General features: G+C 33.9%; 2 protein-coding genes across 3 annotated transcripts; both read right to left on the reverse strand.

Annotated features, from left to right (window-relative positions):
• Positions 1-653: 653 nt before the first annotated feature.
• Positions 654-4,008, reverse strand: LOC105960561 (Protein kinase superfamily protein). Of its 2 annotated transcripts, XM_088813034.1 has the most exons (9): positions 3,724-3,948; positions 3,267-3,572; positions 2,677-2,984; positions 2,018-2,122; positions 1,796-1,918; positions 1,524-1,694; positions 1,316-1,445; positions 1,028-1,237; positions 654-920 (listed from the first exon to the last, which is right to left on the reverse strand). In XM_088813034.1, exons 2-9 carry the CDS (start codon positions 3,570-3,572, stop codon positions 783-785), a joined length of 1,491 nt encoding a protein of 496 aa, XP_088669160.1. In that variant the 5' UTR covers positions 3,724-3,948; the 3' UTR covers positions 654-782. The 2 variants fall into 2 exon arrangements, with proteins under 2 accessions (XP_088669160.1, XP_012840204.1); XM_012984750.2 differs by having other exon boundaries at positions 3,267-4,008.
• Positions 4,009-6,620: 2,612 nt separating this feature from the next.
• Positions 6,621-11,920, reverse strand: ATSTE24 (Peptidase family M48 family protein). The gene is made up of 14 exons (XM_012984749.2): positions 11,807-11,920; positions 10,698-10,845; positions 10,508-10,592; positions 10,327-10,422; positions 10,072-10,137; positions 9,832-9,930; positions 9,530-9,643; positions 9,290-9,400; positions 8,736-8,798; positions 7,995-8,087; positions 7,508-7,621; positions 7,302-7,373; positions 7,125-7,190; positions 6,621-6,991 (listed from the first exon to the last, which is right to left on the reverse strand). The coding sequence occupies exons 1-14, from the start codon at positions 11,835-11,837 to the stop codon at positions 6,875-6,877; spliced, it is 1,275 nt and encodes a 424-aa protein (XP_012840203.2). The 5' UTR covers positions 11,838-11,920; the 3' UTR covers positions 6,621-6,874.
• Between the last annotated feature and the right edge of the window lie 2,607 nt (positions 11,921-14,527).

A 14,527-nucleotide genomic window follows, 5' to 3' on the forward strand; every position in this document is an offset into this window, starting at 1 on the left:
CAAATTTCGACTCGTTTGAATAGTAACACATGAAACTAGATTCATTTACATTCTCCGGCTCGATTCATTTACATCCCTATCTCAGACAATGCTGATTTTACACACATACATCACCAGCTATTAAGCAAATAGGACCTTTGCCTAAAAACATCAATTTGCCAGCTCATTTTCATTCCCACCACGCCAATTATGAATTTAATTTTGTTGTGCTCTATACGAAAAAATAATATTTCCCTGGCAGTGATTGTGAAATTACTACCATGCCCCCAACATAATACAAACATTACATGTGAATGCAACATTACTAGATACATGCAAATAAACATTATACTTTCTTAACCAAATTAGCTAATTAAACAAAAAAAGAAAGAAAAAAAACATTGTGTCACAACATGTTTTGTGATGCAAAATTTCTTAACAGAATATGATGCTACCTAATTAATTTATCCCAATTTAGATATTGCAAACAGCCCAACTAGAGTTGGACAAGAATGAAAAACTACGATTTTAGAGTACGATAAACGTGTGTATTGTGTGACGTCGATTCTTTCTTGAAATTCAAAGAAACGTGTATTTCGCTGCAATTTCTAATATAGTATGGAGGCAAAGAAAGACGACTCGCTTTACGAATTATAATGCTTTAAGGCAGCTGCTAAACAAAAAACAATGGTGATAAATAAATAAAATATAACTAAAAGTTGATAATGAAATGGTATAATTAAATAATTAATAAAGCATATTAAAAGAATCATTTATTAAAAAAAATTCAAATAATGATAATACTATCTCAATCTAGTTGTTGGCATATTGTTGTTCCTATTTCTATCCACTCCATTAGAAAGATCAGATATACCTTCACTGCTTTGTTTATTAGCCATCTCTGTATGTGAACTCGAAGATTCTCGACCCACTCTTCGTTCCTGAAAATTTGAGCACCCTTTTAATTAGTAACGGGAAATTAATAATTAAAGAAATGTATTGATTAATTTTTTGAATTTTAGAAGAAAAACAATTTGTGGGAGCATACATCGCGAGATAGCAAGTCCTCTGATTCGAGCATGTGGATCACATGCCCCATTTTGGGCCTCTTTTGGGCATCGGGATCAACACATCGAAGGGCTACTAAGATAAGACGTTTTAGTGCTTTTGAAGCGGGCTTTTCCGTTATTTTAGGATCAATTACTTCCTCCGATTTTCTATTTCCGACCATCGTCTTTAGCCAATCAACTAAATTAACCTGCAAAAAATCTTTATATTTTGAATATTTCGGGATCAACAACAATTGCAATATCATTGATTAAAAGTTAAGACTTACCTCTCCCTTTGGCCGACTGTAATCGACAGGAGATCTTCCTGTAATAATCTCCATAATCAATATTCCAAAGCTATAAATATCGCTCTTCTCATTCAGCATACCCGTGCAAGCATATTCCGGTGCAACGTATCTAGCCGAAGAACGAAAGAATTATATTTTAATAAAAAAAGAATTATGTTTTAGGAAGAGGAAAAAAAAAATAACTAACCCAAATGTCCCCATCACTCGAGTGGTGACATAAGAATTATCCGAATTTAAAAGCTTAGCAAGTCCAAAATCAGACAACTTAGGATGCCACTGACGATCGAGCAATATGTTGCTGGTCTTGATGTCACGGTGAACAACCTTTGGTTCTAGGCCCTCGTGTAGATAAGCCAAACTGCAACAAAGAAGAGTTAAAAAGAAGTGAATATTATAAAAAATATTATTTATGTAGAGAAATATTGAAGTAATTTTTGAGTCACCAGTCACCACCATTACCCCTTGGCAGTTCCTATAATAATATTCATACGAATCTCCCATGTCAAAGGGCTGACTTCTCCTACATCTCCGTGAAGCCACTGGTCCAAATTTCCGTTGTCCACATATTCATAGACGAGCATCCTATGTATTACGAGAATGAAAAAAATACAATTAAGAAACTTTAGAAGCATATAAGTATTTTGACAGCCATGTAGCGAAAAATGAAATCGTTACCACTACCTGTAAGCTCCTTCGACGCAGTATCCGAGTAACCTAACAAGATTCTTGTGTCGAACACGTCCAATTGCTTCCACCTCCACCTTGAACTCTTTTTCAGCTTGACCCCTGGTAATTAATCATGATTAAGCATAATCAGTATCAAGCATTCGCTTAGCTATGAATAGATACATACACTTACACAGTTGAGCTTAGAAATCTTTCCATCGTTTAACCATAGAAAACTAGGAATACAACAGTACGAGAAACATGCTCGTAAACAATGGGGGAGTCATTTTGTATTCGCGGTGACAAAATAATTATTAAACAAAAAAAAACACAAATCTCAAGGGGCTGGAAATACAACACTACTTGAAAAATAACAAAACATCGACATAAAACCTTTTGGAAAAATTAGGCCCTGTTTGGTTGATGATTTTAAAATTAGGGAAATGAAAAATGCAAAAGAAAATAAAAACAAAGAATTCAAAAATGATCTATACTTCTCTAGTATATTTGGTTACTAAGGGAAATGGTGATGAAATTGATTATGTGGAAAATCATGAAAATCATTTTCTTTAACTACTCCCACAATTGGGTGTTTTACCATTTTCCTTTATCCAAAATGAGCCTTAAATCTTTTTCAAAAATCCGAAAGCGAATACAGAGGAATTTTCCCTTACCTATTATTCAACAAATTCTTGATGGCAATTCGGGTATTATCAGCCAACTCGCCGTAATACACAATACCATATCCACCTTCACCGATCACATTCTCGTCCGACAATCCATTAGAGGCTGCTTCGAGCTCTCTCAATGTATACCATCTTCCCCATCCCAAATGTGACACCTCAGGCAATGATCCACTGCCTCCAAACGAAGCAGTGTCAGCACCACTGGTTGCTCTGCTCTCACCGCTCGATGCTCCTCTATCGGAAAACACCACTCTGTGCTCCACTTTGCCCATATCTATCTGTATCTCAGGTACTCCCTAAAAAAGGGGAGATGGTAATTTTTTTCTAAGCAATTTTATTAAGTTGTAACCAATCCAAATAATAGAAATATGAAGGAACAATTAACACCCTGCATTTTTCATAATATTTCAATTGAATTGAAAACAAACGAATTGCAGTTGAATTTTAAATTGATCAGTCAGATAGTGAAATAATCGACTGATAATTAGGAATTATACCATAATGAGGTTTTAAATACAGTAATTTGGTACAAATTAGCTCAGTTGGAAAGGACAAATAGATCTTGTTGTAGTACTAACCTGCGGTGCAATGGGGCGGTGAGCGGCGGCGGAGGTGTTGTCGTGGACGATCTCCTGGATTTCCTTGGAGACGGCGGGGGTAATCTCGGCACCGCCGGAAAGCGACGATTGACGGCGGCGTTTGCCCTTGCCCTTGCCGCTGCTGCTGCGGCGGCGGGAGGCGGTGACGCAGAGAGATAAGAAGAAGAGGATGAGCACAATCACGACTCCGAGGACTATACCGATCACCACCCATAGATGGAGACCGAAGATCGAGGTCTTCTTCGACAGCTCGGTGTCCACAAACGCCGCATCGTACACTGACATCTTCAATCCAAAATTGAAAATCAACCACTGTGTGTGCGTGTGTGTGTGTGTGTGTGCGTGTTTTACTGTGTGAATGGTGGTGGAATTGAGAAACCGAACATGCAAATTGAAATCGAAATGGAACCACACAAATCTGGATTTGCTGGGTTACCAGAAAATGAAATTAAGCACAACAGAGTGTTCATACACACGGTCGTGTATAATAATCGGTCGGAGTAAGCTTTAGCGGCCGAGAGAATAGAGAAATGAACAGAACGGAAAATCTGCCGGAAAATGAGTTATCCGGCGAGTGTGTGTGTGTGTGTGTGAGAGAGAGAGAATCTGTAGTGAATTGAGTGTAATTTAACAGAGTATAGAAGAAAAGAGAGTTTCTCCAGTTGGCTAATTAATATATTTTGCTTTTACTTTTTCTCGTTTTAATATATTTTAAAAATTAAAAAAATATTCTCAAAATCCGGTGTTTTTAGTTACGTGAATCCCGATGTTAAACCCTGCTTTCTGATTATTATCTCCTTTACCAAATCATATTTTAACCTCTTCATAGTGAACAAATTAGGCCGCGTTTCCAAAAGTTTATTTAAAAGCAAAAGTTAGAATTACTTTGAGAAAATAAAAAATACCTAAATTATGGTCACTTCTGGGTTATGGTTAAATTATGAAAAATCCCTGCATGTTTAGATAATTACAGTCACCCTCCTCAATTATGTATTATCTTACGAAAATACCCCTCCAGAAGTAAATTTAGGAATGTTAAATCGGTAAAATCGAACCAAAATTTTGGTGCGCCAACATTTCATACCGTTTACCGAACTGAATATACGATTTATAACCGAATGACACAAATTTTCTGTAAAAATATTTAAAACGATGGATGATTGTAATTACCCAAACAAAAAGAAGATTTTGGTAATTTGATCACCCCTCATGGGTGGCCGTAATTTGCCAAAAAAAATAGAAAGAACTAAACAGTAATGGGTAATGGTCTTAATTAGTGCATACAGCATAATTAAGCTGATTTTAGCTTAAAAACAAAAACAAAATGCTGAACCAAACTATCTTTAAAGCTTTTCTCTTGTTTTTCATTGTGAGAGTGAGACAACCTCATTTAATTTTTCAGCCAACAAAGTTCAGATGAAATCTATGGTCTGCAATAAATTTTAAATTGGTACATGTTTTTGGTCCCACTCTCAACGGTCGGATGATGATCTACACACGGTTTGAGCTACCCTTGTTATATCACTTTTTATTATTTAATTTATTTGATATTCAAATTCTATTATATAAACATCCCGAAAAAGAAAAAAAAAAAAGCGAAATCAATTCGCCATCAGGACCCTCACTCACTAACCCGACAAGTTTGATGGAGATTATATAGACATTCATAAATCCATCCACGGTGTAAACCTACATATTCGGGATTACTCAATCCATTTCAAATTAACTGTTGTCGTAAAAGAAATTTGTTTCATATTAATTCTCACAATCTAAAGAAGTTCACGATGGAGATTCGAATGCGTGAAAAATACGGTTTATGTATATTATTATATTTATTTATTTATTTTTCTTTTTGAAATTGCAAATAAAAATAAAATATAGAGGATATTATTACCTGGAAATTGAAAAGAAAATTCAACTTTTAAGCAATGATCATTTGCTTTAGGTTGGTTCCTCAACTAGGTTATACTTAGAAAGGGATTGATGATTATCATTATTAAAGGCAATAGGTACCTTAGTATAAGTTATAACTTTCTTTTTTCTCTTCTTTTTGTCCTAACTTGATTAGAGTAATCATTTTTACATTCTAATCATTGTTACTTTGTTGCTTAATTATATACTTTAAGGATAATAAATACATAACAATACATGCATCAAACTCAATTGGATGAAATGATTTTAAATTGGATTTCAAATCACTCTCTCATTTGAACCATTTTTTTTAATAATTTTACTTAATTTCAAATCCACTCTATATAAAAATTATTTTGTTTAAATCATCAGAATGTAAACTGAATTGCAACGTTGTGGAGCACATACATAGCATGATTAGAACTAATGACGGTCAAATAACACTTACTCAAGAATCTAATGCCCACTTAACATTATCTATTAAATAAATAGGCACTTTCCATGCACTACCAAATTATGTGCTTTTGTTATTCTAACAATTGAATTAAAATCACAATATCTTATATCTAATCCAACACTGAGGATACAACGTGGCCAACTATTTGCAATTTGTCCCACTGATTTTTTTGTTTTTATAATCAAGCAACATACAACCAACTGTATAGTTGCAATCTGGGTAAATTCATACTCTCGTATAATAGTTGACAAATCATACGAGAGCCGTAAACCACACTAAGCTAACCATATATGACAAGCTCAGTCTAACAACCCTTGACTCTAGGGTTCGAACTTTGATCAATTGACATAAACTCACTTATTACAACCACTAGACCATTCCTTACGGGATTGTCCCACTAATTTATATATTATAGTCATGGTATCAGAAGAAAGCTGAAATATCTCAAACACCAGAAGATATTCTTTGATGGTATAAATTATAAATAAATAACCTTAGATAATATCCCTATCAATAGTGATAGGTGTATAGAAGGTTAATTAATGCATAGTGGACTAAAAGAAAGTGGCAACTTTGAAAGAACTTTTATACATCAAAATAAAACAAATGGATTCAAGAAAGCTAACACTTGCACACAATGTATTTGCAAAACATTTAATACGTAAGAAAATGATGTCTAAAAGCTATTAGATGATGAAAATAATATCAATGCACAATTTAATTGCTCAACCCTACCTACAATACATAAATTTATAACATCTAACATGACAAACTCTAGCACTAGATAGTTTCTAATGATCCTTATTTTATTTTTTATTTTTTTCAATTTTTATTAACTATTGACTTCTCAAATTCCTTTAGGAAAACGAAAAAATCGAACGACCTACAACATCTGCGTGTCGCATGTAATAAACTGATGAGAAATATTAACCACTAGCAAAAAACAAATGAACAAGAAACAGATATTTCAGTCAAATGATGATAAACATAGATACTAACTACTCCGACAGCGGAAAAAAAACGAGGTGAATATGCTACAAGTCTACAGAGGATGGAAGTTCGAACCTGGAATTTCTGCTGTTTCCTCTTACTAACTCAACTTTGTTACATGCAAGTAAACACGATTATAATTATTTCATGATTAAATAAAGCAGCCAACACCCAGAGCTTAAGTATATCAAAACTAACTGTTCAATTGCTTTATACTCATATTTTCTGCTTAGTCAGTTTTTTTATCAGCTTCGTCAATAGCAGCTAGTCTTTCGACTAGGGGAGGATGCGAATAGTGGTACGCAGAATACCACGGGTCAGTGTTCATAGCTGAGAGATTCTCTTCCTGTTAAAAACCAAGAATTTTAATATATGAGCTAAACGATTCGAGACCACGATTGTTCAATATTATTCAAAATGAATGCGATAGATACGGAAATAATTCACAAAAATGCACGAGGAAAACCAAAGTAAATTACCTGCAGTTTGATAAGACCAGCTCTAAGAGGTGTAGCGTATCCAAGCTTCTTGGCAAAAGCGTCAGCCTTTGAGAAATAAACAATATATCAGAATCGAAAAAACAAAAGGGTTTAGTTCGTTACAAAAAACTTGAGTTTCACACTAGATGATTGTACACCGAAAAATAAGAAGCCTACCTGGAATTCAAATGCCCGGCTTGCAAGATTAAGGGAAAAGCTCACTAGATGCTGGAGAGGCATCACAGTATGCTGCAATACCAATAAAGAATTAACATGCATATCGAATAGGTAAAACAAATCACTTGCTTGATTTATTCACAAATCTATTACCACAGTTTGATGTCACAAGTGCAAAGGCAAACCACAAGCTTTCAGTTTATTACCTGAAATAAGATAAGTCCGATAAGGACTGGCTGTGTATCAAATCCAAAACTCTGGAATAGGTCCTTAGAATTCCTAACAAGAGTGTACCCTCCAAACTGCAACAGTGTCAGAATCTGCATTGCCAATTAAACCACCAGATGATTAGTTTTACATAAACTCGCTAAACTTTGAGAGCTGTACTTATGACTTAATCGAAGTACCGTACAAATTTAACAAATAACTTGTATAGCAGCATAAGGAACATTAAAGATAATTCTTATAATCAAGTCTCGAAGAAAATAAATCAGAAAAAAAATGTGGCGTTCATTTGTGGCGTTCAAACATGTGGCGTTCAAACATCAGAAAAGAAATGTGGCGTTCAAACATCAGAAAATAAAACCTAATCCAAGAGAACGATGGACAAAAAATGACTATCAAGGAATAATCGTTCTGATTGGGCATGTATAACACATTAAATATTCACTTAATGTAGAACTGCGGATATACCTGAACAGCAATGAAGGAGTACATAGTATGGTTAAGCTTCCAGTGACCCAGTTCATGGGCAATAACAGCAACGACCTCTTCCTCGTTTTTGCACTACATTGAATTTTTTAAATAGCTTATTAGAGAAATAGAAAAAAAAAAAAAAAAAAAAAAAGAGTTTTACTTAGGCAAAAAGGACACTTGACACCCACAAACAGAAAGACTTAAATAAAATATCCATGCAGAATTCTAGCTTGCATTAAATAATGGAGTAACTCTATGAGCATTTCACGAATCTGGTCTCATTGACCTGCTTCATCACAAGAAAAGATTGCCAAAAAGGACCTTGAAGAAGAGATGAACTCGTACATCTACTCCAAGAGATATACTAAAACAAATCACATCTGCTTCACTATATTAACATGATCTGCAGGGTATTGATAACTATGTTTTCGAACATCACACACACCTTTCTTTTTTTACCAATGCTACTAGTGATAACCACATCCTTTCTTGTTAACAGCACAATCAAGTATAACACGAATCACTGCAAATATGGCCCCACTATAAACCCAAAAAAATGGCAAAGATAAAATTCACGACTTAACATACTAGTCTATATAACATGCTAGTAAACGTATTTCTAAAACAGCCCTAAATTGTCACCATATAAACTCTTAATCTCTAATGGAACTTACATCAAGCACATATAAATTTTATTGAAACAAAAAACAACTTTTTCTTGAAATAAAACTTCCATACCTGTTGTATTAATGTGTCGTAGAGGACAATTCTTTTGTTCTTAAAAAATCCATACATGTATGCCTGCAGAAATTTTTGACATAAGATAAGTCCTTGTGAATGTACACAATGAAGAGAGTGGGGTGCAAAAGGGTATGCGTCAAGTGATTAAAAACATAAGATCTTTTGCCCGCTTCAAAGTAAGGCTAATGCATTATCTCAGCTCACTATCCGTAACTTCCAAGCCCAACCTCGAATCTCGGTTTTGCATAGCTTTCCAATTTTCTCTCAAACTGTGATTTAAACAACTATTGTGTCCACTCTCCAGCCATTAAATGACAAAACCTCAGTGTTCCTTCATTAAAAATATAACCATAGATTCCACTTCTACTCCTACCTAAACGACACAACATTTCAACAATTTACGAGCAAACTATTAACATCCGGCGGGTCCATTTTTTGTTTTTACCCAATCATTGCTATGTAAAGATTGGAGGAGAATTTACTTCAAAATGTATATAGTTGATATCAGAAAAGAAAGCAAGTAGAAGAAGTAAAAAACAAAAGCTACTCACATTGCTATGGCTCGATCTTGTTGATCCATCAACAACAAACAACTTCTTTAAAGGAAATTTAAGAGAGGAAGCAAGATTCTCAATTTTGGACCTAAGATCACCCTCCGGAAGCTGTTTAATTATCAAAATTTTGAAAAAACGAAAGGGTCAAAGTAGCAACTTACATTCTATTTGGCGTATGAACATTGAGAGAGCAATAATATGACATAATATTATCTTAGAAGCATAACCACTACTTACAGGAGTGAATTTGTTGAAAAGTGGGGCAATCAGAACTGGATAAATAGTCATCATCACAAGAGAGATGATAAGCATAAACGCCCAGAGATATATGGCCAAGTATGGACCTCCTTTCTGCATTCAAATACTTAATCAATGTTGATAGATACAGTTCATTACATGGTTATCTTTCTGGAATGTTCTGAGGAGAGAAACAGAGATAGAAACAGCCACAGACTAAAAAAATTCAAGACATTACATGTAGCAATAAGTTATTGTTATAATCCTTACAATTATCATGTATATGCTTTAGATAAAAGTACCTGAACTATAATGATTATAGCAGCTAAAATAGGTGGACCAATCACTATAGTTAAGGCAATTCCTTTGATCATGTCCCTAAAGAACAACCATACCGTTTGCTGTAGAAAGAAAGAAAAGTTCATGAACAACAGTGTAAGATGAATAAAGACAATATTACAGACACGTCTGACGAAAAGTGAAATACCTAATTGATATGATGTGTGCGCAGAATTGATCAATACTCAAAGTAAATAAAATACCTTGTTGAATCCATGCCGAGCCTCAATGACGAAAGTGGAATACAAGGAAAATGGCAAATCAGTTATCTGCATAGGGGTTTCAAATAAAATAGTTAGACAAATGCTAGATAATGCAACTGCCACAAATGTTAAGGTGGAGAAAACACAAGTTATAGAACATGTAATGAAAGATTATGGAGATCAATAAACTGAAACCAACTCTTTCCAATGATCGTCTATTAATCATACGATGAAACTACATGGAACTATATGCACCTGTGACCAAAACATAACGCCAGCTAAAAATGCAAGTGTGTGTAATATCTCATTTTCTGCATTAAAGCCAGCAGAACCCAAAAATTCTCCAGATCTCTGCAAAAATAGAAAGAAAAAAATAAGCTAACTGCAGGTAGCAGAGAAATAAACAAGGATTCAATATTCATATATAAGGACTCACCTTCCAAAACCATGGCAATATCCCAAAGTACAAAATGACAGAGTCCATAAGTACGGTTACAAGTTCGTGCACAAAATGGAAATTGCTGAAAGAAATAGAAGACGAACAAACAAGGCACAACTGATTAGTTGAAAAAAGATGTGCAACGGTATCATAAGTTTTCACATGAAAAATGAATAACTGCTCATACCTTTTGTCAAGACTATAAGCACGCGATTTTTCAAATTTTTCTTGACTGATTACTCCTACCAATGGTTTTGGAAGAGTTGGCAACTTCAGGGCAGCGTGCTGCCGCTTATCAAGATAACACTCGAAAATATACACTAGTATCATAACACCTGGATCATATGGACGCCAAATTAGAAACGATAAAAAGGGCAGCCAAGAGACAAAATATGACAGTGTATTTGCTATTTACAAAGGCAGCTACACTGTCATTTAGGAGGAATTTACTGAAATATAAAAAAAGTGGGACAGTTTCCCAAAAAATCACAAATTAACATCATTTTCTTGAAGCAAAACCAATTCAAACATTCAGTTAATATATGTAACTCAGACCACAGTACCGCCACATCGTATTGAATGTGATGGGCAAACTCACTGCCGTAATCTGTCTCGTATTTGCACACTTATACCAATTACTATCGACAATTTTTTTATACTACAGGAAATTTAATCGATTGAACAAAAGGTCATAGAACCGAGTGATGCTAATATCAATTGCATACAATACATACAAAATCCCCACCATCCATTTCGAGTTCACACCCAACAAACCTAAAAGAACTAAAAAACTTAAACACTCCGATAAGAAGGGAAATCACTAAATCTCGAATAATATATCACATTAAAAAATCCAACAACTCATTCACTCGCAAAAAAAATGTCGATGCATAGATGTCATGTACATCAACAGTCATATACACACATGCGAAACATCAAAATACATAGATACACAGATGAAAAGGCATACAACAAACAACAATTCAATGAATAAATCCTCTGGCATTCAAATTGAAAGCACGAAACCCTAACACGCAGTCCCGTATACAACCACCACCGAAAACCAAACAACCGAATGAAACTCGAAAAATACGACTCCGAGGGATTCAAAGTTCAATCGCTAAATCGCAAACAAATGAATCGCGATACACATACAGAAACCACCAACTCATTCAGTTCACAATTAATAGAAAATCGGGAAGAACAAAAACACAAATATTAATTACGCATACGGTTCTACAATAATTATGCAGTGATGTATACGAAGAGCATAAAAATACGGAGTAATATACATACCAACGACTGCCTCCATGTACGGAAACGCCATGACTGAGAAAAATGGAGGGGGGTGGGGGAGAAGGGGTTCTTCAGTAAAATGGATATCAGAAGGGCAAGTGTTTAAATAAAGTATTTATACTTGGGTGAAATTGGATAGCTTTTACGGGTCGGGTAAATCGTATCAAGTCAGTCGCAATAAAAAGAATAATAATAAAAAAATAGATAAATTCCACTTTCTCCCCTTGTACTTTGGTTCGGTTTAACTTTATCTCATTCTACTTTCGATTGCATCGATTTTGCCCATATACTTGAAAAATTATCTTAATGTGGCTCTCGCTGCTAGTTGTCAGACATTTAATTTTAAAACAGTTTGATCTAAGAGCTCTGAAATTACAAAAAACCACATCTCCAGTTTAAATAATTATTAAAAAAACAAAAAAAAATAAAAATAAAAAAATAAAAAAATTCAAGACAACGAGAAAACATAGTCCACAACACCAGCCACAATTATTTTTTTATTTTTTTAATAATTATTTAAACTGGGATGAGTGTTTTTTTTGTAATTTTTAGACTTAGGTCAAACGGTTCTAAGGTCAAAGGCCTGAAAACTAACGGCGAGGACCACAATGAGACAATTTTTCAAGTATAAGGGGCAAATCGATGCAATCTAGAGTAGAGGGGGATAAATTTAATGTCTAGTAAAAGTAAAGGGGTAAGGGAAATTTACCCGAAAAAAGAATAACCAAACTCGGATTTCTAAATTGGGCCCACTGAGTCTAATAATGCATAGCCCGAATAGTTTTGGGCTATTGGCCCATTTGACAACCCACGTTTTAAATTGGGCTAAAATCATGCTTAGCAAATTTATAACATTTTTTTTTTTGATTTGATTTGAAATTTAGAACATTAACTGCAATTTTCTTTTATCAATAAAACAAATAAGGGTGAATAGCACTTAACTCCGCTGTGGTTTCAGTTTTGTGCATATGATCCCTTGTACTTTCAATATAAGTACATGACTTTCCTTATAGTTTGAAATTTTTGCACACGACTCCCTTGTACTTTTAGTATAAGCCCATAAATCCCCTATGATATTTCACTTTGGTAAATAATCATGCACATTAGGAAGATAAAATTTTTGATAGTACAAAGAGGTTATGTGCTTATATTAAAATACAAGAGGGTCATGTGCTATATTGAAAATACAAAGAAGTAATGTGCACAAAGTTCAAACTTCGAAGGTTATTTCTATGCTAAACCCGGTGAAGGTTACACCGGGTTATTTTTTACCGTTGATCTACACACACCAATGTGGGTATGTGTGCGTTTGTGCGTATATGAATAGTAAAAATCTACCCGGTGTAGCATAGTATAAGCCAACTTCGATGGGGGTAAACTATTTACCCAAATAATAACTACATAAGACCAAGGTTATATTTGGATGTAAATATCAAATCTTTAACTGTTACTTTAGATTTCTTATAAAAAAAAAACTATTACTTTAGATTCTTTTAGTGGCCTTGTGGCCCGTTTAATTGGCAAGATAAGATTAGTTAAGATAAGATTAAATTATTTAATGAAACTCAATTATTTTATTGGAGCTTGCAACGTCCAATAAAAAAAATCCATTAAAAGATATGATTATATAATCTTGGCGGGTCAACCCGACAATTTATTGGGATATCAAACATCAAATTAAGTCCAACTATTTAGTTAATCATGACTTATCTTGACAATCAAATGAGACCTTAAGATATAAGTCTATATTGTTAAAACTTATTAAAACTAAGTAACAACCTCAAGTAAAACTTCACATTATATATTAAATCTATTTTGAAATTGCCATCTACACACAAAAAAATAAAATCTACACCAAATAATATTCAAACTGCATTTATTATTTTTTATTATGCGTCTAAACGCATGCTACTTTGATATTTCAACATTACATTCCAATTGTGTTTTTGCCACATAGAGTGCTCAAAAAATGGTACATTAATTTCAATTTGTATGGCAATGGGACAAACCTTTGGGAGTCAAACTTGGTCATGAGTACAATATGCCTAAAATTGACTATTTGAACTCTCCTCCAATCATGTCATTTATCTTTTTGTGGTGGTGGTGTTGTCTCAATTCCTCAACTATTTTATATTTTCATTTATTTGTAGGTTAAATTACAATCACCACCCTAAGGTAAGGTCTATTTACAAAAAAATCTCTCATTCTATAATTGCATTCATCTCCTTGCAATTTTATAGATTTCTTACATTAATACCCTTTTATAGAGGATGGATGTAAGAAATTTACAAACTACAGGATGCTGGATGTATTTCCTCAAAACGACGGAATTTTTTTCGTAATTATACTTTACTTCAGAGAGGTGGTTGTAATTTACTCTTATATGTAAGGCAAAGTATCATTGTTTTCTTTATCAACTATTCTCCTATTATTTATGAAATTAAATTCTCATACTAGCTAGCTTTGTTAACATAACATTTTATATTTCAACACACACATATTTTATTTCGATAAGTTATGAATCTCGGCTCGAATTACAAAATGATAAAATATTTGCAAAAAAACAAACTACTCGAACTAGATTCAATTCGTGTTTGGTTCGATGAAAGTTCATTCGAACTCGACTCAATTGCTTATCAAACCAAACTCAAACACAATTGTAAAAGTTCAAAGATAACATCTCAAACAAACTCGAACAATCATATATACATTAAGCTCGAC

This window comes from Erythranthe guttata, chromosome 14 (genome assembly GCF_056151865.1).
Source record: "Erythranthe guttata isolate IM_541 chromosome 14, IM_541, whole genome shotgun sequence".
NCBI classification, from domain to species: Eukaryota; Viridiplantae; Streptophyta; class Magnoliopsida; order Lamiales; family Phrymaceae; genus Erythranthe; species Erythranthe guttata.